This window comes from Lepidothrix coronata, unplaced genomic scaffold, assembly GCF_001604755.1.
Source record: "Lepidothrix coronata isolate B3197 unplaced genomic scaffold, Lepidothrix_coronata-1.0 Scaffold196, whole genome shotgun sequence".
Taxonomy (NCBI): domain Eukaryota; kingdom Metazoa; phylum Chordata; class Aves; order Passeriformes; family Pipridae; genus Lepidothrix; species Lepidothrix coronata.
This window is the reverse complement of record NW_016690376.1, coordinates 67,684-94,805: the sequence shown is the minus strand read 5'-3', so window position 1 is coordinate 94,805 and position 27,122 is coordinate 67,684. Positions and strand designations below refer to the sequence as shown.

The window sequence follows — 27,122 nt, the reverse complement described above, 5'->3', positions numbered from 1 at the left end:
GGACTTTTTTTTTTTTCTTGCTTTTTATTGAATTAAAACTGTTTCAAAGCAAATCAAAAACATCGAAACCAAATGTCAAGTACCTAACATTTCAGTTCTTTTTCTCTGAAGTCACTCTTATTGCTTTCACTGTTTCGTCAGAGGGCAATAGTGACTCTGTGCATAACCAGTGTGAGCACCAGTGATGATCCCAAGGTCAAAGCAGAAGCTGAACCAGCACTTGTACAAACATACACAACCTCATTCTAGAGAGGATACACTGCAATAAACACAGAGTTTTCACCAAAATATTTTACAAAAGTATTTAATAAAACAGACCCCAAGACTGACTGAGCACCCCACCAGCAGTTCCCACACTGCCCGAGCATTTTCCTTCCTGCACAAACTGTCTGCTCTGTAGGCAATACATCATATGTATTGCCCTCCATCTTCTCCAGCTCAGCCAGCAATTTTCCATGGGACCTTAAAGCTCATCCAGTTCCTATCCCCCTGCGATGGGCAGGGACACCTTCCACTAGCCAAGGTTGCTCCAAGCCCCGTCCAACCTGGCCTTGAACAATTCCAGGGATGGGGCAGCCACGGCTTCTCTGACAACCTGTGCCAGGGCCTCACCACCCCCACAGGGAAGAATTTCTTCCTCACATCTAATCTAAATCTCTCCTCTTCTAGTTTAAAACCATTCCCCCTTGTCCTATCACTATCTACCCATGTAAAAAGTCACTATCCCTCTTTTATATAAGCTTCCTTGTGGAAGGCCACAATGAGGTCACCCCAGAGTCTTCTCTTCTCCAGGCTTAACAGCCCCAACTCTCAGTCTGTCTCCATAGCAGAGGTGCTCCAAGGAGTACTGGGTTTTACACTTCACTGAAACCCAGTCAAAAAACAAACAATGTCTTACTGAAGTAAAGTATCAAGTTTGTCTTCACAGTGCACATTTATAAATCAATGATGCACTTTTCCCATTTTCCTTTCACCTTAATGTTCTTAACAATATTAATTAAGTCAATTTAATAAGCCTGTACTTGCTGTATCTTTTTCCCTTTCCTCCTTCCTTGGATGCAGGCACTATGCTCCTACTCTCCAAGTATCACTGCACACTTCATCTTTTATAATTTCTCCATGCCAAGCCCGCATTTCTTTAAAAATCCTCATTATTAGTCATTTATCTTAGAGCTGAAAATTGCTCTGTTTGTCCAACATTAGCCACTGAATGCTGTGTTTATATTTGTCTGCAGGAGGCAATTCAATCCCTCCCAAGGAAAGCAGGGCTTTTCCTGCAAAACAGACAAAAAACTATTTTTCTTTTAAAAAAATTACCACCAAAAGACACTGAAACACAAAAATATCAGCCATTACTACTTTTCTGTGACTCATGGTTGATGTGCACTTTCAAAGGGTAACAGATGAAGATGCTGGTTTGAACCAAACAAAGACGAGAAAAGAAGGTATCAGCGTATTTCCTGCTGCCATCCTTCCTCCCACCTTATAGACTCACCAAAAAAAGGGCCAGAAAGGCCTGAAAGACATCACCTAGTTCCATTGCTGACCATCATCACTTCCTATGCCATCTGAGTGATGCCCCTCTGCACTGCCCACTCCAGCAAAGGAGCTGCAGCCACCCACTCCCCAGCAACCCGTGTTTCTCTGTCCTACACGTCCACATTCTCTCAAAGTTTTTTCCAAATGATCAGTTTGGATCTCTTATGTTGCAGCTGAAGCCACACCCATTCCTGGACATCACATTAACTCAGGCTCTTCGCTTGGGCTTTCATGTACTTAATGTACTTACAGACTGCTCTGCCTCAGCAATTCTCTCTTTTGGCTTAAACAAGCCCAGTTCTTTCAATCTCTCTTAGATTGTATTTCCCAGACATCTGATCACTCTGGTCACCCTCCTTTGGGCTTTCTGCATTTCTCCTGAGGCGCTGTGCTCCAGACTGGACACCACGCTCCTCCCCAGACCATTTGCTGCATCATGCACACAAAACACACAGCACCATATCTCAGTGTGGCACCTGCTGTTTACCAGCAGCAAAACAGCACAAAATTTGCAGCCCATGGTGGCTTGAATTTGACTTGTGTCCCTCAAAACCCCAGCCCTTCTCTGATGGACTCGTCTGGGGTTTCCCATCAGGTGTTTTTGAAATTGCTCTTCCTGCTGAGATGCCCTGTCCCTGCATAACCTCTTCCTATTTATTCAGAATATTTATACAGGTGGCCAAGGTCATTCTGATTTTTCATGGTATTCCTTGTAGTTTCCCAGTGCTAGATGTAGAACTTGGGAGAGGTCAGCCAATCTCCAAGGGTCTGGAAAGTGAAGCCAGCACACCAGGTCCTGCTGTGGCACAGAACTCCTCCAGGTACTACTCACATGGTGAAAGGTTGAACAGATTTATCTCTACCTTGAAGAATGGGGATTTCATGCCCTTCCAGCTGAGTAAAAGAAGTAATTGAAAAACTAAAATGCATTCAGAGGCATTTTTAAGAACAATTATGTTAATAGCTCCAACTGAAACAAAAGGTGGAGGGAGATGGTTTTGCAGGCAAAGTCCGTCTCCAGAGCTCATGAGCGTGGGAGATGTGGACCAAAAGGCACCTGCAGAGTTTATAAGCTTAACCCTCTGCCACTGTAAGCATCAAATTACCTAATTCCCTTCATAAATTTATGATAAATCCATTGCTTGAGAAATGCAAACTCCTGAGAAGAGTTTGGATTTCTTTTTCTTGCTATTCATTTTTCTCGCTATTCATTTTTCTCTCTATCCTGACTTCTCCTTTACAGCCTGACACTCCTGTGCAATTTATATGATTTTATCCTTCTACCTGCACTGACTTTTAGTGTAGCTCACTTCTCCTGCCAGTTTCACCAAGCAACAGGAGCAAACACCCTTTTCCCTATCAACTTTATGTTGGACAAGGTAAGAAACCAACTCCTCTAACTTATCTTCTCAAAGATGGCCTTGTACCTGGCACTGCAGGGCAGTTGTCACCAGAAATCTGAGCAAGCAACTCTGCAGGCAACATGGTGCTTTGCTCACATCTGGCTTTTCCATTCCTAAAAGCTACAAAAGCTTGGGACATCTGGTGCTGAGTGCAGGCAGGAGCAGAAGATTACTGGTAAACTTTGGATCTTTCCTGCTCTGGCAGTTACTGCCATCCAGCTTAATGGGTCTGAAATGGATTGAAAACTTCTGGAACAGGCTATTTTTTTTCCTGAAAAGCTGGTTAAAACATGCAGCACAGAAAGTCTGAGGGCTCATTTGTCACTGCAGCTCCAAGTTCAGGGTGGGGAAGGGGAACCTAATGGCCTCTAGACTCTGCTTCCTAAGCATGGAGGAGCTCCATTGCCTTCCTGCTCACACAAAGAGAGAAAGGGAGGGTTTTTCAAAAAGAAATTGCCTCGTATAGAAACTAGGAAGAAAGAGTCTGATTTGCTGTCTTCACGGACTTTCCTTCCCTTGTTTGGCCTTGATAGGCAAGTCACACTTGTAAGGAAGGGAGGGAGCACTATGTAATGGTGTTGACCTGTTGGAATGAGTCCAGAGGAGAGCCACTAAGTGGATCACAGGTGTGGAGCACCTCTGCTTTGCAGACAGTCTGAGAGAGTTGGGATTGTTCAGCCTGGAGAAGGGAAGGCTCCGGTGAGACCTTAGTGCCCTGTCTAGTGCCTAAAGGGGCTCCAAGAGAGCTGGAGAGGGACTTTTCACAAGGGCCTGGAGTGACAGGACAAGGGGGAATGGCTTCAAACTGATAGAGGGCAGCATTAGATTAAATCTTGGAATGAAATTCTTATGGTAAAGTCACTGGAACAGGTTGTCCAGAGAAGCTGTGGACTCCCTATCCCTGGAAGTGTTCAAGACCACGTTGGATGGGGCTTTGAGCAACCTCATCTAGTGGAACGTGTCCCTGCCTACAACAGGGCTGTTGGAACTAGATGATCTTTAATACTCCTTCCAACCCAAACCATTCTATGATTTATGATTCTATGCTAGTTATTTAAATCCAAGGATGCTGGGCAGCTGCTGGCTTGGGGAACTGTTGTCTTCATGCCTTCTTCACCATAGAAGTGGCAAAGTCATCTGCCATAGAGAAGAACCTGCTTGGTGTTATAGTTCAGCAGCCATTAGATGGCCTGGACCAGGAGGCAATTTCATTTTCACCAGTGACAGAGAACCAAGGTCACACTCCTGTTGACTGCATTAAATAGGTGCCCACAAATCCTACTTGTTGGTGCACTAGCTCTCAGTTTGAAAGGGCATTTTCAAGCTAGGAGTATTTATGTTGTTACTCTTCAGACAGCAATGTCAAAGAAAAAGTCATAAATGCAGGGTTGAAATTAAGCCTACTGATTGCAGTGGTTTGTGTTTTTCCTGACATTAGCTGGAAGTGGAGCTACTGCAAAAAAAAATTCTGTCCTGTGGGAAAATTTCATATTATTTTCAATTTTCGTTTCATCTCAAATCAGGGGGAAACAGAAAACCTTTCTATGGAAGAGAAAGCTCCACATGAAGAACATTTGGAAATGTTGAAACACGTTGTTGCAGCAAATTTAGCAATGTCAGTAGAGATGGCAAATGACACATGGTATCCCCTCTGTGTTGCTGAGCTGGAAGGGTGAATGCCTTTGCAAAACATAACTAAGGATTCTTAATAAGAATTTAAAAGTGAAAACATGCAGAAAAAAATTAACTGTCTTCAGGAACCTAAATAAAAATAGCTGCCCTACATTTTTTCAGGAGAGAGGAATGACTTTTTGGAGTCTCAGCCTGAGAGGCCCCCCCAAACTGAGTCACTGATGATGAAGCTGAAACCCCTTTTGGAGCAGCCTGGCACTGCCTGGGCCTCAGCAGAACCAGATCTAGTTCAAATGCAGCTTTTGGGGACTATTTGTAAGACTCTTCACTCCACTGTGGACTAGTTGTCCCATCAACAAAGCAGTAATAAAGGTTTCTTACACCTCCCCAAAATGCAACCTGAGGAACAAGAGCTTAGTTTTGCATTCTGCGCTTTTCACTGACTCTTGGAAAGCAAAGGGAGATGTTGGCAGAGAGCTGGCCAAGAAAAAGAAAATAGAAACACACAGACATTATGAAGCAAGACTCCAAGTACAACAAACTACTAGTTCCAGTAAATGCCAAAGACCCAAGTGGGTTATGGGCAGGGAAGGGGAAAACTGAGGACTAAGAAAGTGCTGGAAGATGTGGCAGTTCCATTTCCAGCACGTTGCTTATATGCTGAAAAATCCCTTTTCTGCTCATTTAGCACAGCTGGAAAGTTGCTAAAATCAAACCCTCCCTGTGAAATATTTTTTGCAAATCAGCACAATCTGCAGCACATTTTTCTTCCCTTGTGGGGAGGGAGGTGTCGGGAGTTACCATCCGGCTGTGATGGAACAGTCAGAAGAAATTCCTAAAATCCTGGTTGCTGAAGCTCAGGCTCTGGCCAGTATCTCAGAGTGACTGTGTCCACTCTCTGCTGACAGCTGCAGTCAGTTATCTGCAGGCTGAGGTGGGAAAACAGGCACCAGATTTTATGCAGATGTCAGACTAAGGGAACAAGTAGTAGGAGAAGGAGCGACTGTAGTTGCACTTCTGGGATCAATTCACAGAGCAGTGTAGAAACAGTTCATCCAGTGCAGATCACATCAGAAATTATCTTGATGACAAAGGAAAAAAAAATGAAGCTGTTCTGTGCGTCTTCCTGCTCTTTAGGGTGCAATCAGAGCACATCTTCAGCACTGCTATTAGCATTCCTCCACCAAAGAAATCTCAGCAAAGCACCGAGCTCTCATTTTCAAAAGATGACGCTGGAAACCTTCCCAGATTATATATTTTCCTCTTTAATTTATACCTCTGAGGATAATGCTAATCAAGGATGCAGCAAAAGCGGTGAGACATCCTCGGACCCGGGCTGATTTATTAACAGTGGTTGCATTATTCTCACTTGGAGAACGATGCTAGTATCCCATGCTTCCATTAAAAAAAAAAAAAAAAAAGTCCTGCTTGCTGGTAGGTTATCAAATACAAGCTGACAATGTACTTGCACAGCAGATATGCATAAGTGCATTGCACAGTATGATTCATCTGCAAAACATCCAGCATGCTAGAAGCTCATTTTAAAGTAGGTTAGAAGAACGATTCATTAAAAAGCAAGGGCAGAGAGAAAGGAGGGGGAAAAAAAAGAAACCCAAACTCTAAAATCTCCTGCTGGGAATGATACATTTTCTTCTCACTCTTTGTTCAGCCCCCTTCTCCTCACATTACTTTTGAATAGAGTTTGGATGGCATAGGGATGGACAACCATGTAAAAATACATGTAGCTAGACAAATATTACAAATGCCATCTTCCAGGCCTGGCAAATCTACCAAATATTCCAGGGATTATACATGGTCTGTTTAGCACGTTCAAAGTGGAAGGAGGTTGCATATATTTCACAGAGCATAAATCCCCAGGCCTGTCTCCTTAGCTCTGACCTGAACTTCTACTACACAGACACTGGATTATAAAGGCTAATGTCAAAAGGACTTTCAAGAAAAAAAGGACTCCCAAAATGGCAACTGGCTTTTACTATGATAACTGCTCAGATAATCCACCCTAATCTCCAGCAGTATTTTTTAGGATAGGAAAAAAAAAAACAACAAGCAAAAAAATGTACATGACATGGCAATTCTAAAATAGAATAAGGGACCTCGCAGGCCAGAATTAGTGCTTTTAAAATGGAATTTATGTGTATTTGGAATAAATGTCCTGCTATAAAAGCAAATGTAGGCAAGATACATTTCTAAACACTGGTGCCAGCCAAATGAGGTGAAACATATGAGTTGATTTCAGAATAATTTGAAAATATATTTTTATTAATATTATTTTAATCTGTGTATCTATTGCAGAAAGATTTTTTTTTGTCTGATGACAAGTTTCTAAAAAAAATGTAAATTTCAGAAAATTCGGTCCTTTCTCCTGGCAGCAGCAGAGGTAAGTATGCATTTTCAAAAGCAGAGTTCCTATGAAAAAATAAACCAGGTTTTACTCAGTGACTCCACGTCTGTCCATGTGATCAATTAACTGTTTTCAGTTCTGTGTGAAATATACACACATTAAACACACATGAAACTTTTTACATAGAGAATTAGATAGTAACTACTAAGGATCTCCACAAATCCTATCTTGCCAGAAACAAAGATGTCACTTACAGCCATTTTGCTCCAAGGATTTAATTAAATTCATAAGCAGAGTTACTGCCCAGAGAATCCAACCCCCTCTTTTTTTTTTTCATAAACAATGTGTTCAGAGGAGATGACTCCTCTGGGACTTCTCACTCTCACACATCATCTTGGAGCTTCACCTTTGGGCCCAACACCTTTCCTGCAAACTAATTACAGTCTGAGAATCACAGATTATAAACACAGACTTTCAGGATAACCAGGAAGTTCTGAGAAATCAACTCTACATTCAATCCCAGTGATCATTTGCTAGAGCAGTAGAGAAATCAGCAACTATGTAAATACTGCATTATGTCTCTTTATAAAGAACTGCAAAAGCTGCAAAAGAGAGGAGTCAGCCTCAGCTTTAGGTCAGCCCTACATCAAAGGCAACTGCCTCAATTAAAGTTTAGTGCACAGCAGTACTGCAGTTTAGAGCATTTGGTCAATGATGTTTACCAAAGCTATAAACTTTTGTAATAAAAAGGGAAAAAAACCCAACCCATCAAAATGGCAAACATGGTACATCCTAAGAGAAAGATGAGCGCTAGCCAGAAGATTAAAAAATTGAGATACACATTTTTATAACTTTTCTCAGGGGCAGCAGGAGACATTTCCCTTTTTACTACAGTCGGCAAATAACAAATGATTGCTGCTCCTATCACACAGCTACACCTGCATGGAGCAGTTCAGCTTCCAGTTCAGCTGAAGTGCACATTTAATTTCCAGCGTGTTGCATCGTGCTTCACTGCTGAAGTCAACAGGAATGAAAATATCCTGCGATGCAAAACGTTTCCTACGCACACGAGCAGCAAATGCATCTATTTAGCCTCCACATTAAGGACAACAAGGGAAAGGCCTAATTAAGACTGATTGGAATTCAGACCTCTCCATGCTCCAGTAGTCAGCGGAGAGATGGTGCCTGTGAAACCTCATTGCCCCCTTCCAACAAAGCACATGGAATGCTGCTCAGGAGATGAGAGGAGAGATGAGACACTGCTCCCCAGGTCTGCTGGTTGCAGGTTTTCACCTCCCACTCTGGACGTGGCATTGGTGCATGTTCTTCACGCAGGGAGAAGGATGCAGCTGACCTGAATATGGGTGAACACTTGCACAGTGGTGGCAGATTTAGAGCAACTTTTAGGCTGTGCTCTGGATCCAGCCCTCTGCCCTGCCAAGGATAAATAATTTCCAAGCAAAGCTGATCTGCTGGTTATGTGTGCATCAGGACCTACGTGGGGTGAGGGGCTCCCCACCCCCCTGACATACAAAATGCTGTTTGTGGTGTGCATGGGCATCCTCCCTGCACCAGCCTTGCTACCTCCTACTTAGAGGATGGGATTAGGCCTGTAAATGGCAGAGAACTCCCTTGCTGATCACAACCCATAAATGCAGCCTGTCTGTCCAGCAGTGCTTTTACAGATGCCCCTGAGTGCTCTTGGGAGCAGTGTGGAGGGGATCAGGCTCAGCTGAAGAACATCAGCACAAACTCTGATGGCTCAGGCTGTCTGCAGCTCTTCTCCAGACAGCTGTGCTGCAGAGACTGCCTGGGGTGAGGATTTTAAGGGGTGAGGATTTTCAGGCTGTTTGGTCGTGCAGCCAGTGACTAGCGCAGTGCAGGCAAAGCTGGGGATGTCATTCAGATCTGTAACTTCTGCATTTGTGGCTTTGGAATGTGCTTCCACGGGGTGAGGGACAGCACCCCGGGCTGTGTTTGGGATACAAAGCAGTGGCCAGACACAGTGCCCTGGTGCTGTGTTGTGTTTCCTCCTCCTCAGCCACGGGGCTCACCCAGGGGCACCCACATGTGCACCCGAGACATGGAGTGATATTTGCACAGAAAAAAACCTCAGAGACAAGCACAAGATCCCCAGGGGCTGGCAGCAGGAAGATTTCCAGCCTGACAAGGCTGACCCATACATTTGCTTTTTACTGGCTGCAGTTAACAAGCCCTTCTACGTCTTTTTACAAACAATAAATCAGCTGCAGTTAATAAATTCAGCACTGCTGAAACAGTAAGCCATAATTCACGTCCTGAATGGCACAGTAAAGCCTCAAGATGACATAACTCTGAGGGTCTGCAGAGTCACCCCGGTGCAGAAACCATCCTTTGATCAGCATCCTCCCCTGCTCCATCCTCACCTGTACCCAGGCAAACACCCCACTGCAGCACTGCATCCAGGATGGGAGTCATCCTGTTCAAAGGACATGCTGGGAATGCTGCAGCTGGTAGTGCCACTTGTGTTGAAATAATCTCTGAAGAACCATCCACCTTTTCCAACACAAGATCTCATGACTGTTGCAGGCTGTATCAAGGGCAGGCGACTCATTACAGCAGCGAAAGAAAGATTCAAATACCTCTTATATCAGCTGTTATTTAAATAAAGATGGAAAAGCCCACTCTTAAGGAATATTAAAGTATAAAGACAAATATTGAGATAGCACCTCAATATTTGAAAGAGACAGGCTTATGAAGGCTGTAGTCATTTCCAACAGTTTTTATTCTCATCGGGACACATACGATGGATCAAAATAAACAACAGCAACATTATAAAGACTTTCACTCTAAGTTTTCAATGTATTTAAATGTTATTTTTTACAGTGCTGTAATGAGGTAGGTAAGTGCTGGTGCCTTCATTTTACTGACAAGTGACCTGAAGCAGTTTAGTCTAATGGGTAATAAAGCCAATTTATCTGTGCTATATCTTCTAATTCATTTACCCCTAAATTCAGCAAAACACATGCTCACCTTTATGCATATGCTTAAGAGCATCCTAATTTTTAATAGCAGTTAAGAATGTGCTTATGTTCCATATAATTAGGATCTTAAATACTTGATTGAAACAAAGAGGACTGAAAAAGGTGATTAAGGTCCCCTCTATTTCGAATCTTGTTTTGCAAGTGAGTGCCAAGAATTTACTCTCACTGTTTGTTGGAGATAGGAGGATTCTTGGAGGAATAGGTTGATCCTAAATCAGAAGTGTCTTAAAAGAACAAGAACACTAAATGTAGGGTGTGTTCCTGAGTGCTGAATCATGCCAGGTCTACAGAAGCACACACATTTACTTTTCCTAAATTAGAAAACTAATAACAAATAATGCTTCCTTACTTGAAACGTGGCTTGCTGTGTGAGGGCTGCCTTTTCTTTTGCAAATGACAACAACAGCCCAACAACAAGAACACTCAGAATTTTTTAAGCAGTCTTGATCCGGTAGTAAGAATAGAACATGAAAAACAGACACAAGGACATAACTGCTGTATTAAAAATGAAAAAGCTTAGTATGTACTTGGCCCATTTTAGAGGTACTGACTACTCAGGAGGGAAAGTGAGGCAAATTCCTAAGAAGTCACCCATTTAAAAGTCTCCATTCCCTGTTGATGATTTGGATCTGTGGCACAACTCCTTGAATATTTCAGGAATTTTGAGCTAAAACACAGGTAAACAAAATAATTAGGTCTTGGGGCCAAATCAGGTCTCAGGGCTTAAAGCAGAGCCTAACACTAGTCCTGAGCATCACGGGCCAATCCAGGCCACACAACTGGGCTGGCATTGTTTTGTGGGACAGTCTCTGAGGACAAGATAAACAGACCTGTGGGATCTGCCCAAACTTTTCCAGGAGGGCTGAGACAGAGGCAACACACATTTGCTGGGATCACCATCTGCAGACAGATAGAGAGCACGTGCTGAGTGTACATGTACTGCACACTGCAGCTTTGGGGGGAAAAATAAGGCATAAAACATGTCATTGAATGGCATTTCCAGAGCAGCAGAAAAAAGGAGGCAGATGTGCCTCCCAGGACCCTTAGACCAGTGAGATATAATGAACCACTGAGCCCAGGGGAGATTCACAGCCCAGAAAATACTGCAACATGCCAAACCCAATGCTTGCCGCAACTGGGACATCCAAAACCTCTCCCCTCCAAGCTGTTCTCCTCCTCCTCCCCAACCTGTCCTCCTCAGTTTCTTGCCTATAAATAAAACATTTCATTACTGAGTGATGAAGATTAAAATAAGGCAGGTGAGTCACCCTCTCTGGTACTACTTTGCTCTTTCATCTGCCTCATCATCATCCTCAACCTATTTGCAGCCCTGAAGGCTGAAGAGAACTCATCAGTGTGAAAGCCAAAGTAGGGATGGAGCTACCTGCATTCCTGTTGGGAACAGGGCAAAACCAGCTGCATTTTGATCTGTATGGAGTTGAGGACTACATTGCTGCACAGATTTAAAACCAGGAGTTTTTATGCACCTCTGAGTGCACCCTCAGATGCTGGAGGAGCCCAACAGGAGCTGTTGCTCCTACTTTACTCAAGTGGGAATGGAGGATGGTATTTCAATAGGAATTTTTTTTTATGGAATAGAGGATGATATTTCAATAGGAATTTTTTTTTTGATGGCTGACTGTGGGCTTTGGCCATCTTGTCAAGCTTCATGAGGATTACAAAAACAGAAAGATCCAAGAAAAATCCACTGTGTTCCTGTCTCTCTCTCTCTGCAAAATCTGCTTGCACTTACAAAGCCCTGGGGAATGCAAAGAGCCTCCATCAAACAATCTCTGTCACCTTCACTCAAAACCAGTAGATCAGAAGTTCTGAGTGACTAATCCAGGGAGCAGAGAAAAAATAAATTCAATTCCCTAAATCAGAAAGGAGTAAAATGTCAATAATAGAATTGGCTTGAAGAGATACTCTTCCAAAGTGAGACTGAATCTGGCCTCAGTTGGCTAAATCTGAGCAAGATTGCCTAGCAGCTGAGGATATATTTCCAAACATCTGCTGAGGCTCCCCTGTGACATGCCAGTGAATCCACCAGATCTAGACTTTCTACAGCAGCATGGAAAAATCAGGGTTTGGACTGTGGCCTTTACAGTGCACGTGGCCTTGAGCAGTACATTGCCATGGATGCTCAGGGAGTGGAGCTCTTGACAAAGCACAGTACCTGGAAAGAGAAAGGGAAAGGGGTGGGAAGGCCACAAAGAGCCAGTGGCCTTGGGGAACCTGCTGTTTGTTCATGATCTGACATCCCAAAAAGTGTCAGTGCCAAACCCAAGTAGTGCAGATATGCATGTTCATACTCCCTTCTCTCCACCCAGATGAACCATTGAACTCTCATCTGCCTCAAAACCATCAAAAACTTCTTTTATGCTGCGGTGTAAAGGTGTCAGTAACTCGCCCTCTCCAGTAACAGGAGAGAAACGATAAACTGATATTTACAGGTGATTGTTTTATCAGTGCAAACACAGTCTTTTGCCAGGAGCACCTCAGTGCAATCCTGTGTGGGCAGAGGGTTGGTGGGTTAGCTCGTGGTGACAGCATGAAGCTACACAGCACATGCCTTCAAACTCAACTTCTACAAATAATGTGAATTAGAGAGATGCTTTTTAAATGTCTTTACTAAAGGCACTGAGCCTAGAGAGTCTGTCCTTGACATGATCAGCAAGAGCCAAGTTTGCACATGGTCTTGGGTGCTGTATTTACGTCCATCAGGGAATGAAACACTCCGGGGATCTGGTTCTCACTGCTCCTCGGCAGGCAGGGGCTGTTCCTCAACTCATCTGCCTCATCCAAGCAGCTTCTAGTCCCTCCTTTCTGCCTCTCCTCACTGGCACATACCACATGAGTGCTGTTCAGTCCCATAAGCACAGGACTTTTGTGCCACTGAGGCACCCCAGGGGATGTGGCTGCTATTCCAGAAGGGTTCCCATAGGCCATATTTGCCATTCCATTGTGTCCCTGTAGAAGTGTCCCAGTTATTAATGCCATCCCCTGTGACACTGGCCACCTCTCCTTTGGGCAGCTGGACTCCACATGTGAGCTGTCTTTGGAGGCAGCTGGAAACGAGCCAGGATTGTCAGGGATGTCCTGACTGCTATGGCCTGTCTGATGGCAAAGAGCATCCTGGAGTGAGTATCAACAGGCAGGGTTCACTGGCAGCAATCTCAGTCTCACCTACCTGAATGTAGGGGCATAACACCACTGCCTAAATCACTTCACAGAACCCCACCAATGCACAACGCTGCCCACAGCTTCAGAGATCCTTCCACAGGAATCATCATTTTTATGACTTTCTGCCCTATTCCCACTCTTTTTTCCTGTAAGCACACCTTGCACCATGGAGGTACAGTCTGTTCTTACATTTTGCCACTTCTCTGGAGGAAACCATATGTATTTATCCTGGGGAATTCCTGGTAGCCTGTGTAATATTTTTGAAAATAATTCTTGTCAAGGGATTTTAATCACTGTTGATGTATAAAAATGAAATAACAGAATCTATGACCAGATGGTGTGTTGGGTGGCATGGGGCTCTCTTCACCAACATGCAACTGCTCACCAGCCTTTCAGGACCACTTCACTCACCAGTCCTTGCAAGAGCTGCCTGCAATCTCCTCTCAATCCTGAACCAAATTAATTTTTGGGAAGGAGAAAAACTCCACATTCGAGGGAGAGAAACATTTTCAGTAAAATCCAGGGGCCAAGTATAAGGGCAAGAGAAACAGCTTTGTCCCTGCCTGGAAGCTACTGGAATTATCTTCATTGGATCTCTGCAGGAGGAGAAGCCAGTGTGGGGTCTGCAACTTCTCATTGCCCTGACTTTGCTTGAGAAACCTCTGAGCTTTCCACTCTTTGTGGGAATTTTTTCCTTCAGTCTCAATCATTGCCGATTTTGGTTGATCCAGAGAATGGGGAGTGAAATCCATTGCTTTTCATCATTCAGAAACCACTCACAAGGTTTTGACACAAAGCCAGCTTGGCTTAAAGCTGGGCCCACAGCCAGCTTGAAAATATTCCTGAACCTTTCAACAATCCCTGGCTGGTTTTCAAGCTTAAAACAAAAGCCAAGATCAGGGAAAGTTTGCAAATTTTTGGGTTGTATAAGAAAATTTCTGTACAACCTGTGATAAATTCCCACCATTTACTTTCAGTTATTTTCATGCTGGGAGAACCTCTCAGACTCCAAACCCTGCTCTTGCCTCAGAAAGCATAACCATATTTTTCACAAAATAAGACTGGTCTGATAGGTGTGGAGGAAGATATGGGATGTGCTGGGAAGCTACCTGAAAAACATTCTGTCCAGCTCACTCTTGTTTGGATGGATTGCTCATTGTCTCAAGTGTCCCCAGATGGCCCATTGTACAAGGAGTGCTCGAGTTTATGGCAGCCTGTGTCAGTGTCATAAAAAGCTGGAGTTGGGTATCTCCTGCTGGGTCCATTCCTACAGCTTAGAAACAGGCAGGAATCCCTTTCCAAGCAGGAGAATTAGAGAGTTTTCTGAAAAACTTGACAGTTTTAGATGTTCAGCAATATTACAATCTTCTTATCCAGAAACTTATGAATACTTAGTCACACAGAGAGAACAGAGAAATTATTTACTTCCCTGGGTGAAGGGAGCAGGAGCTGTGGGTCTCTGGGTGGTGTGGAACAGAAATACAGATGCTGCAGCCACAGAGACAGAGACTGCGTGCGCAGGACTGCACTGGTGGGGATGCTGCTCTGTCTGCCATGGTTGGCTAGACATGCACACAGCCACACAACAGTCCTTTATTGACCAGGGAGAACAAAATGGGAAATGTTTAAAGCACATTACTACTCTTATGATATCGCTAATTTGACAGTCTGACAACCCACGGCCAGCAAACACCAATAAAGGTCTGTATTGCTCACTTTACCTCCACCTTGACACAGTTTGACACATGCAAACACATCTAAACCCCCTTTGCAGAGGATTGCAAAAGCTGGAAATTTTCTTTGCTTCTCTTTCTCTTTTCTTTCTTCTTTCTTTCTTTCTTTCTTTTTCTTTTTTCTTTTTCTTCTCTTTCTTTCTGCCTGTCCTATCTGCATTTTATAAGTGTTGGTCTACAGATCAGGTTAAGCCTGAAGAAGCCTTCATTAAATGTAAGCAGTATCACAGTGATTCCATTTGATGGGGATCTACACAATTTAAGAGACCACCCCTCTTTGTTCTGTATGCTAAGATTCAGCATGGCCATATTTTCATCCGTCGGTGAACAAAAAAATCTCACAAGATTCTTTTCCCCCCTTCTTTGTGTCATTATATTGTTGAGGCAACCCTACCTGGAGCCCCCAGTCCTGCCCCTCTTTGCACACTCTCAAACAGCCTCACATTGCCAGCCATCTGCCTCTCTCTCCAGTAGAAAGTCACGTTTCACAACCTAACACTCAGCTCAGCGAATGAGCAGCACATCAGCAGATTAGCTGCCTGCCCAAAGCTACAAAACAGCAAAACATTTCCCACATCAGCTGATGGGCATTAGATCCCATTTTACTACTCGACTCAGTCACATCAAGCAGACAGAAAAGCACCAGGGAAACATCCATGTTGAGGGCACACACATGCACCGATGCACACACAGACCCTGGAAAGCCACACATGTGGGCATCAGCAGAATGGCACATGTAGACACTCAGGCTGTGCTGTTTCTGGCCAGCTACTCTTTGTGCTGATTGACTGAGGGGATTAGAAGGGACTCAGCCCAAAAACGCAGTTCCTAATGCTCCTGCAGCTATTGCATAACAGAGATCGATTCCCATCCCAAGCCCTGACCCTCAACTTACTCAAGACAAGTTTAATGCTTCAGGCTGTATAATGGAAACATCTACTTCCCAGTGAAGAGGAATCTAGATGGGATGCATCAGCTCCCTCAGGGCTGGGTTATTTGGCTATTTGGGTTCTCTGACAGGCAGCAATGGAAAAGAAAGTAAGAAAGTGGCAACAAGAAGGAAAGAGAGTCATTTTCCCCCAAGCATTTCTACCAGGAGCTACAGGAAGCTGAAGCCTTCTTGGGTTCATTAACAGAGGTATACCTGCTACCAATACAACTACTAAAGAAGGGAACCCTAAACCAAGGGAAATCGAACACTTCCCAAAAGTAAACTGAAAATCAGTGAACCTGCAGACCCTCAACTAAATGCAACTGAAGCCAAACACACCTCAAAAGCCAAAAGGAGGAAAACACAGCAACCAAAAAGTCCACGATCAAATGAACAAGTCTCAAAAGCATGCAGAAAATGTGCAAACACTTCAGAATAGGCACTCCATTAAAAGCTGCATGCTGAAATAACATAAGAGGCCACGCAGGAATTCCAGGTGCATGGGGAATGGCTGAAGTAACTCTGCTGAGATCTGTCACTCCAGGTGCGAACAGGTGTACGACAAACGAGGACAGAGCCACGTCAAGTCAAGTGAAATCAAATGGCCTCCAACATCTGACTGAAATCTGGGTGTCCCATGCCTAACAAACTGCAAAGAGCTTTAGGGAACTTGGCTGGCTCCCGCATCCCCCCTCCCCCACATCAGCAAAAAATAACTATTTGCAAAGGCCACAATTCCTCGTTATTTTCTGTTTTCCTGCATGCTCTCACTAACTCCTCAGTAATGTTTCCAAGCAGCCAGGCTGGGAGAAGAACATAGGAAGGGATAGAAACGAGACAACCAAGAGATGCTGTTGCCAGGGCCCCTTTGTTGAGCATCTCTGGGTACCCCTCGCCTTTTACCTGGGGATGCAGTCGCCATGGTAACGGGCGGGTGTTCCCTGGCGGAGCCAAAAACCAGCTGTTCCCGCTGCTGAGCCCCGTCGCCATCCCGCAGCGGAGCCCCAGTTGCATACTGGTCCGCCCCGTCCGCAGCCCAGTGCCCGCCAGTGCCCGCCAGCAGCAGGTCCTGGGGGTCCGGCGGGGCTGACATGCTGCCTGCAAGGCGGCCGCTGATCTCCGGCTCTCGGGATGCAGCGGGAGCCACCGAAGGAGCTGCGGTGGCCGCCGGGCTCGACGGTGCTGCGGCCGCGCTGGAGTGTGGCCGGCTGCGGGGACCGGGAGCCGCCGCCGCTGCTGCTGCTGCTGTTGCTGTTGCTGTATCTCCACTAGCGCTTATTACGCAGGTGAAAATGGCTTGTTAGTTGGAGCCTTCCAGCCCTTGCGTCACCCTGTGGCTGGCATATCACAGGGCAGGAATCTGCCAGCCGGGCTGCTGCTCTCCCCCGTTTAACTGCTTCGGCAGGGTAGGCATCGGCTTGTGTGGATAAGGGAAGAAATGTCCCCCTTCCAGGCGGGCACACGCCTCCCTCTCCTCTCCTGTCGCCCCCCCTCTCGGCGCGCATCCCCCTCCTCCGCATCCCTCCGCTCCAGAGCATCCCGCAGGCGCCGCAGCCGGGCACGGCAACGCGCCCGCCGGGAGAGCCGCCGGCTCCTCCTGCACCACCGGGCTCGGCGGAGAGGGCACACAGCCCTCAGCGAATAGCACCCTACAGTCACCCCATTCCTGCCCGTCTCGGCCAGCCCCTGACCCAGCGAGAGAAGCCGCGCTCTGCTCCTGGGTTTGTTTACCCTGTTGGCTCCTCTCTGTTTGCAGCCGGAGACATGATCACAGCTTATTGCATATAAATGACACTTGTCAAAATAAACTCACAGCAGGTACCTGTGTGCCTTTTTTTTTTCTCTTGTCTTTTTCTTTCTGTTGTGCCATTGTATTTGCTTACTCTCTCACGGAGGAAATGCGTGCTCACCAAGGCGATGGGAAATGTCAGGGATCCTGGCTGTTAGTGAAATCAGCAGCAGCAGCATGAGAAACAGGAAAGGTGAAAGCACAGGGCAGAATCTGTGCCACTTCTGAGGTGAACTAGAAACAAGTTTTCTTGCTATCCTTTTACACATGGGAAAACGGACTCAGGTAAATGATATGGGATCATTCCTGCGTTGCACAGAGCTCTGGCACTGACAGGTCAAAGAAACTAACTCTGCCTTGTAGAAGGACCTCTCTCATGCCATGTGACAGGTTAACCTACAAAGTGGACTGTAATAGCCCCAGCCAGACTTCATTCCCAGCTGCTCGTTGCAGCAGCAGAACTCCAGCTGTGATCTTTATGTCACAGTGTTCATAGGCAGGCATCAGACCCTCTACAGCTCCAGCAAGCTTGTGCCTGGGTTTGAAAACTTAATGTGTTTCCACTTCTTCCAGGCAAGAGGGGAGGAAATCCAGGGTAAGCCCACAATGCAAGGTGAAAAGCCTAAGAAGCCCTGAGCATTTGCATTTGTGTTATCTTCACAGGGAATTGTCATCCTTGTCCTCACTCCAGTCCAGAATCTATTTTTGGGAGCTGTCCTGCTGCTGCCTGAGTCATAGAATTAGAGGATCATAGAATGATTTGGATTGGAAGGGACATAAAAGACCATCTAGTTCCAACCCCCTTGCCATGGGAAGGGACACCTTCTGCTAGACCAGGTTGCTCAAAGCCCTATCCAGCCTGGCCTTGAACACTTCCAGGGATGGGGCATCCATGACTTCTCTGGACAACCTGTGCCAGTGCCTTACTACCCTCACAGTAAAGAATTTCATCCTAATATCCGATATAAAACTACTCTCAGTTTAAGAACATCCCCCCCCCCTTGTTCTATCACTCCATGACCTTGTAAAAAGTCCATCTTTCCTGTGGGTTCCCTTCAGGTGCTGGAAGGCCACAATTAGATCACCCCAAAGCCTTCTCCTCTCCAGGATGAACAATCCCCATTCTCTCAGCCTTTTAGTCCATGCTGTTCAGTCCCAGCTCACCAGGGCCCTTCAACTGTGGGTTCCTCAACCCCGGGAGGGGACCAGGGATGGGAATGTCCTTCTGGAGGTCTGCAGCCAAAGGTGCAAGTGGAGCAACATGCTCCAGGTTAGTCAAACCACATTAGAAGTGGAGTGAATGCTGTGAATTCAGATGAACCTTGCTGTCTCAAGCTCTAAGCAACAAGGGTGATTTTAGAGACTAGGACATTATTCTGCCTGTGTTGCATGGTACGATTCTACTGTGGAGGATCTGTAGGCTACAACCAGCAAGATCTGGCTTTAAAAGGGGAAATCACATGACTTTTTCTATATTGTCATGACAAATCCCTTCAGGAGTATATCAGAAGTATGTTCAGAAGTATGGATTGGTGAGTTAGTACTTGAGGCACATCTCAACAGATAGTATGGGTCTAACAACCAATAACTTCCTTCTTGTTTTAAGCTTCCTAGTGTGATTAATTACTGAAAAACAACAATATCAAACCAACTTTTCTATGCTTTGTGCCCTCTTTCAAAATCAGCATTATTATATAGGTAATTTTACTTTCAGAGCAACATGTGCTTTAACACAGCATGCAAGACCATCAGGGCTAGACCAAAAATCTCGGCTGAAAATGGATATCTACAGGGTGAAGATGGCAACAGAAAGTGAAGGGTCTAGAGCACAAGGCTTGTGAGGAGCAGCTGAGGAAGCTGCAGGGGCTCAGCCTGAATAAAGGACACTCAGGGGGCACCTTCTCCCACTCTACAACTCCCTGAAAGGAGGGTGGAGCCAGCTTGGGATCGGTCTCTTCTCCCAGGTAACAGTGAGAAGACAAGAGGAAATGGTCTCCAGTTGCACGAGGGAAGGTTCAGATTGGATATTAGGAAAAAATTCTTCATGGAATGAGTGGCCAGGCATTGGAACAGGCTGCTGAGGGAAGTGATTGAGTCACCATCCCCAGAGAGATGTAAAAGACGTGTAGATGTGGCACTTAGGAACATGGTTTAGTGATGGGCTTGGCACTGTTTCATTAGCAGTTGGACTAATTGATCTTAAAGGCCTTTTCCAATCTAAATGATTCTCTGATTACCAGAAAATTTTCTATTTACCTACTGCTTTGTTAAAATAATTACAGAGGCAAGTGTCACACAGCACGGTCTATCAAATTCATCTTTACTTATGAGTTAATTCCAGGTAATCCATATTCCAAAAACACCAGAGATATCTAAAAAACATATCTTTGATAACAGTTTTAAGGTTTTTTGATCTAGGGTACCTCTATGGAAAAAACTACCTAACCAATGCAGCTCCACTGAAGCCCTGATTGTGAATTATGACTGTCCTGTAACTCAAACATAAAGCACATTATTTGGCATATTTGGGAACCAATGGTGAAAATATTCCCCTCCAGTGTGCACAGCCTACCTTATACAGTATCACAGAATCATTTAGATTGGAAAAGACCCTTAGGATCATTGAGTCCAACAGTAAAACTAACACTGAAAAACTCAACATAGAATGGTTTGGGTTGGAAGGGACCAAAAAGACCACCTAGTTCCAACCCCCCTGCCATGAGCACGGACATCTTCCACTAGACCAGGTTGCTCCAAGCCCTGTCCAACCTGGCCTTGAACACTTCCAGGGGTGGGGCAGCCCCAGCTTCTCTGGGCAATGTGTGCCAGGGCCTCACCACCCTCAAAATGAAGAATATGCCCAGGTTCATTGGATTTTCTTTATTTCAAGGTAGGACATATTTGCTGCAAATCAGTAGCAATGGTTTCACTCATCATGTTTGTATTGCCAAATCCCATACCTAGGGCTCACCTCATGAGCAAAAGAGATTAATTTTCCTAATTCATGGTTCCTCCTTTGACATGTACCATGTCATGCATCTGATGACGATTCTGGCAAGATTCTGATGACTTCGAAGTTCCTATTATGTTAATAATACACAATACAATATTTTTTCAAAAATATGTCTCCCCATAGATCTGAATACACATCCTTGGTCAGATTTTCTAGTTTTCTTTTGTGTCCATCCCTCTCTGGAGCTCCCTGTGATACTATTTGTGCGAGTGGGCAATGGACTGAAGTGCTCAGGAGAAGGCCTGTAAGAGCACTGAGCCCCTGACAGCTTTGCTTGTGTGAGCAATATGCGATCACAAAGGTCTTCTGATAATGCAGCATCATCAGAATGTGTGCACACCAGCTAGGAATGATTCATTTCTGCAGACCAAAAAGGTTATCATGGTCTGAGGGCTGCTGGCACTAATGCAGACAGTGTTACTACAGTAAGAGAAGAAAGAGTGTGGACTGTATGCTCTGCTTATTGAATAGAAATGGGGACAAGCAGGAGCCAGCAGTGTGTGCCTATGTGGCCAAGAAGGCCAGTGGCATCCTGCCCTTTATCAAAAATAGTGTGGCCAGCAGGACCAGGGAGGTGATTGTCCCTCTGTACTTGGCAGTGGTGAGGCTGCACCTCAAATCCTGGGTTCAGTTTTGGGCCCCTCATAACAGGAGAGACATGGAGGTGCTGGAGTTTGTCCAGAGAAGAGCAATGGAGCTGGAGAAAGGTCTGGAGAGTGAGTCACATGAGGAGCAGTTGAGGGAGCTGGTGGTGTCCAGCCTGGAAAAAAAGAAGGCTTGGGTGGACCTTCTCACTTTACAGTTCCCTGACAGGAGGATGGAGCCAGGTGGGGGTTGAGCTCTGCTCCCAGGGAACAAGGGACAGGACAAGAGGAAACGGCCTCAAGCTGTGTCAGGGTAGGTTCAGGTTGGACATCAGGAAGAATTTCTTCACAGAAAGGGCTGTCAAGCATTGGAATGGGCTGCCCAGGAAGGGGTGGAGTCAGCACTCCTGGAGGTTTAAGGAAAGACTGGACGTGGCCCTTAGTGCTGTGGTCTGGTTGACCTTGATCAGCCAAAGATTGGACTTAAAAACTTTGGAGGACTTTTCCAACCTTAATGATTCTATGATTGTAAGTAAATAAATAAAGAAAAGAAAGCTTTTTGCTTTAGGGATCTACATTGTATCTCAACCCAAGACTATTTTACCAGTTCCTGTACAGTCCTCAGGTGACCTGGAACAGTCTCACGCAATACGATCATCTCTGTTCTCCTCCACATAATATCAGGTGGGAAACTAGAGGTCTGATTTCAAGCCTTGGATACAAATCCTGACCTCCTACTGACCATCACAGGCATGGTACATAGATTTCTGATAGCAAAGCTTTGGTTTGCCAGGATGAGGGGGGAAACAGGAACAGGAAAAATACTCAAAAAGCTTGATTAATAGATTTTGCTGTACAGAAACCTCTAAACTTGGCATAACCTGGGCTGTCATGTATGAAGTTACTTTACAGGGGTTTTAAAGATTATCACAGGAAGATCAGGCTGGATGAAGATTTAATCAAATACCTACTTAAGACAGGTGTGAGTTTAAGTAATACTCAGCATAAGGAAAAAGCTGAATTCTTTCTATTTTCATTACACATTTTCAATGCATTTACAAAAGCTCCTGGTAGTTTGTATTGTATTATGCAGCAAACTGACTTGTGCAGGGCTCATCTATCTCTGCTCATTGGTATTTAATTATCTTGATCTACCCCTTGGACATTATAAGCCTCTGAGTGTATGAAGTCTGAAAACATAGACACACAAATTGCTTCCCTTTCCATTATAGCCCTTTGTGTTTTGGGCTGCTGCATGCTGCTGGGTCAGAGTGACTTTGAACCTCGAGGGGATTTGTGGTCTCAGATGTAACATTACCAGCAAAGTGCATAGAACCTGACAGGGTATATCAACAATTCAGCAATAGAAAAAATCATCTCCTCTTCCTTGAGGATTTATTCTTGAGGTTTTAGAATAAATGAATTGCAATAGGAAAGAGCAAAGGAGAAAAAAAAAAAAGAGGTTTCTGACATAAATAGTAAAATGAAGATAAGTAAAACAACCTCCACTACCCCACAGAAAAGACTTCAGCACTGTAGCAGCTAAGCCTGGTTTTCAATTCACCACGTGTACTGCAGACCACCTGCTTTCCCTGTGTCTCACATCCTCTCCCTCAAACAGGCAAACCTCTGGGAGAGTATGACAGCACTGGGCTGGCCGGTGTGTGTGACTTCCCTTCCAGAGCATGTGATCAGACCCCATTTTGGCACAGGTAGGAACCCCAGGAGCCATGCTGTGGGGTAAATCAGGCACATGCTTGCCCTATAAGGCACAGAGTGATATTGGGTCTCCCAAAAGAAAGGTTGGAAACCTGATGAGAGTAATGACTCCTCCTGGGAAAGCCAAACTACTCAAAGCTGTCACTACAGAGAGGCAAATTACATGAGACAAAAGGTGACCTTTCCCCACAGCAAAGGCCATCCACCAAGAAGCCCTTGCATAGTGGTCCTTCTGAGAGAGTCCCTTGGACCTTATGTTTTCACACCTTCTCCCTCTCCATCCTCACAAGCTCTGGCAATGAAACAGGGCAGGGCAGCCTCTCCAAGGTCCTTGTCCTCTACTCCTCCCACTGCTACAACTGCCAAGGCCTTCAGTCCTGTTTGGAAACACATACCCCAACCTCCTGCTGAGCTTCAAGGCATCATCCATCTCTCCACCTCCCCCACAGCACTCCTGGGACCCACCACACAGGCTCCTATCCCGGCACAGATTTGTAACCTGGAATAAATTGCTGCACCACCCAGTGGGTCTTAGACCCCACTTTGTTCCTGAAAGCACAAGCATCCCAGTGCCAGGAAAGTGGCAGAAAAGTCCAGGAAAGACAGAAGTTTTAGTACAGGTGTAATCACAGCCTTCCCAGACAGTGTGGAGTGTGCTCTCCTTCATAATGAATGGCTGCAGAGATGAGACAGGTACTCTGTCCAAAACTGCAGCCCTGGAAAATGATCTCCTGGAGAGTCCCACCTCTTACCACATGCTGTAAAATGGGGAGACTGGTTCAAGTGGGGCCTTTAGTAAGTGCAATTTCAAAAATGCCGCACTCTAAATAGGAGCATTTTTACTGCATATTGTGTAATTTAACCCCCCTTCACTTTCCAAGCTCACACCCTCGGTTTTTAGCAGACAGTTCATTGCTCTGAGGTTCCCCTGGCAGTGTACAAAGTCCCTGCCTGGCTCTTTAATTCCCACATCATGAGAGAGCTTTCAGCATCTCTAGCCCTCCAGTTGTAATGAAATGTGATTAAAGGTGGTGCTTTTCCTGGGTAAGCCTGACTGACTGCTCTGTCCTTCATCCCCCTCCACATCAACAGCCGCTCTAGGAGCAGTGAGGATTACCTCTGTTTCTCTGAAAAGAGAGTTTTACAAGGAAATCTGGTGACAGGAGCTTAAACAGCAAAACTATTGCACACGTGATCCGGCACAGCCATGGGGAGGGTATTTAGCAGGTGTCAGACAGGAGGAACCCAATGGGCCTCTGATGAACACGGCCATCTCCCCCTTCCTCCCAGCTTCAACCTCTCTGTAGAGAAGGAGAGCTGAGCAGAGTAGACAGGTGAATAGGTAGGAGCTCTGTATATGCAAGATACATCAGTAGTGGCCTAGTTTCAGCAGTGCTTGGTAGCTGGATTGCCATCCAAGTGTCTGAAAGGCTCTGTAGTCACCTCTAGAATATATGTCTATTGAAATGACTCCTTCTCCTGGAGGATGCTGGACCAGGAATCTGAATCTGAATCCATGATTTTACCTTAAGATATTATTTGCAAGTGTATCCTCTATGTGGCAGCAAGGTCTGTATGCTATTGCAAGTGTTGTTCATGAGCATCTTCAAAACAGTAATATTTTTCTGTTTTTACAGTGCTTGTCCTGGGAGCCCAGCCCAGGGTTATTAAAAAAAGAAGCATTAGAATTTGTCCTGTAGAGATTCCCAGCTGCTTGTTTAAGCTCTGGCAGAGCAGTTTCAGAGGCCAGGCATCGCTGAGAAAAATATTCACACTGGCACCAACGGGTCTGGTGCTACTTAATTTCACTGTTAATGATCCAGCTGAAAAGAAAGTATGAGACAAGAGAGTCTGTGTGAGCTCTGAACAGATCACACAGTGACCAGAAGTTTATATGGTTTGATACTGGTAAAACAGTGAAAGTAAACCAAAAATAACTACAATAAAAACATCCACAAATTTTCTTCCAGGAGAAGCTGAAGAAAGTGAGGCAAAGGTCTAGCCAGAATTGTATCCATCATCAGATAGTTAGATTGGCACCCAAAAGGTACAGCCAGAGATGCAGAAACAGGGTCTTTTTTTATGAATTCTTATTCCCTTGCATTACATCAGAAGGCATTTGTGTACAGAGTGCTCTGTGCACTTACACAGCTCCTCAGCAAGTCCATTAGGGGTTGGCTTTTGAGCCCTGATTTATGCTGATACATGCCTTTATCAGGCTCTGAGTGTTGATTATGTACCATTAGCACATCTCCGGAAACTCAGAGATACTAAAGATTACAGCTTGTGAGCTGGAGGAAACAGAAATGGTTTTCATTTTTAATTTGTCGTGGCACAGAGAGTATCAGAGACACAGCCTATGGAGATAGAACCTACAATCACTTCTAAAACCAACAAGAGATTACTGCTTTTAGTGTAACTGAGCGGCACATCCACCATCCCTAGGACCCAGAACTGCTGTAATATGAAAATATTGACAAAATTGCAGTGATAGGGAACACATGTTAGATAAAAACAATGCTTTGTGCCCAGAGATACCTCTAAGCAGTTGTCACCTGAGGGTAATCAAGGCTTCTAAGATTGCTATGAGGATATCTGTGTGCATGCCATTGGTTCATTTAAAGATACGGTGCCCATAGGTAACCTGAGAGATCAAATCTAATCTCAGTGGTTTTAGGACAGATATGTTTGACATGATAAAACTGAACATTGCAATAGCTGCCTCAGCGTAACCTTGATAGCTGAGACTCATATTCCCTTAATGAGCAACATACTTGCCATTTCTTCCATTTTTATAGCACAGACCTAATTTTCTTACCTTGTATACAAATGAGAACCAAGAACTCCTTTACAGCAGCCACTGGGGCCAATCCATAAATCCAAATCAGGCTCAGAACTCCCCATTTCTAACTATTCACTTATTTATTTCATATGAGAAGAAGTTACCTGAGCAAGAGGCTGTTGCCTGTTGCCATTGCCTGTCAACCCTGAGCATGCCTGCTCTGCCTCAAAATAGACAGTAAATAGTGGATGAGTCCAGCTGCCCTTTGGAGCTGGCTGTACCTTCCTGAAGGTTGGGTGCTATAATAGTGAACAGTTAGGCTGTAATACTGAACACAACCCTTTCCTAGCCAGTGCCCCCATCCCCCCTCTATGACATGAGAATTGCAAAGCCCTGCAGTGCAAAGTCAAGCACAGTCCTGAGGGATTTGGATGCTGGAGACTCACAGATGTCTGAGTCAGGCAGGATTTGTGTTTTGTCAGTGTGAAGCCAAGCTAAAGTTGTTCTGAGAACTTTAATCTATTTTTTATTAAATTCGTGAAATTAAACTCCAGTTAACAAGAGTGCCATACAACCAGGCTCTATTTTACATTTGTAATTAGTCCCATTGACTTCAAAGAATCTGGTTTTGTATAATATTTGCAGGGTTGGGATTTGGTTTTGCATCCAATTGATATATCATTTAGCACTTGATATCAGCCCTTCAAAGGGAACATTATTGCTTTACATTTCAAAATCACTTTGTAGTGCATTCTGTATATCTTATTATTCAAATTGGAGAGAACAACCTGCAAATTCTCACCAGCTCTAGTCATCTGTGGCTTTATTTTGTGAACTAAATGTCTGTGATGAACACAAGGCTACATTCCCCAAACTCTAGCTGATGTCAGTGCTGAAAAAGCAAAACCAGGCAGGATTAATCCCTGATAAAAATAACCCCTAAAATCATCAATTTTTATTCTCTGCCCTTTGCAGTGGAGTCAGTAGATGAGTAAATACGTCTGATTACTTGTTTTTATAACTTGTGGCATGTTCTTTTCTTAATGTAACTGGACTTCTACAAAAAAATCAAACCTGAACTGAAAGCAGGGCTCTGCTAGTTTTACATGAACAGCTCCATTGTATAATTAAAGTCATTCTCGGCCAAAAAAAAAAAAAAAAAAAAAAGTGAAATCAGATCCAGGGCCCTCTGGTGGATTGTGAGAAAATTGTTATCTTCCTTAAAATGCTGAGATGAATCACTGCCTTACAAAGCTCAGAGTTTGCATCAACATACAACCTTTGCCCTTTAACATTAGCTTTATGAAAGCAGAACTACAGATTACAGCTCATCTCTGTGACGACTCACAGGCAACGTTACAGGGAACGTTTCCCAGAATAAGGCATAAAGAACCTGTCCAAAAAGGAAAAAACAACAACCCATTCACTG

General features: G+C 44.7%; 1 protein-coding gene across 1 annotated transcript in view; it reads right to left on the bottom strand.

Annotated features, from left to right (window-relative positions):
- The window catches only part of RTN1 (reticulon 1), a 120,536-nt gene extending 103,251 nt beyond the window's left edge, over positions 1 to 17,285 (bottom strand). Inside the window, exon 1 of the mRNA XM_017831760.1 lies at positions 16,710 to 17,285. Coding sequence (XP_017687249.1) covers positions 16,710 to 16,899 — 190 coding nt within the window. The 5' untranslated portion in view covers positions 16,900 to 17,285. The remainder of the gene's footprint in view (positions 1 to 16,709) is intronic.
- Positions 17,286 to 27,122: the final 9,837 nt, after the last annotated feature.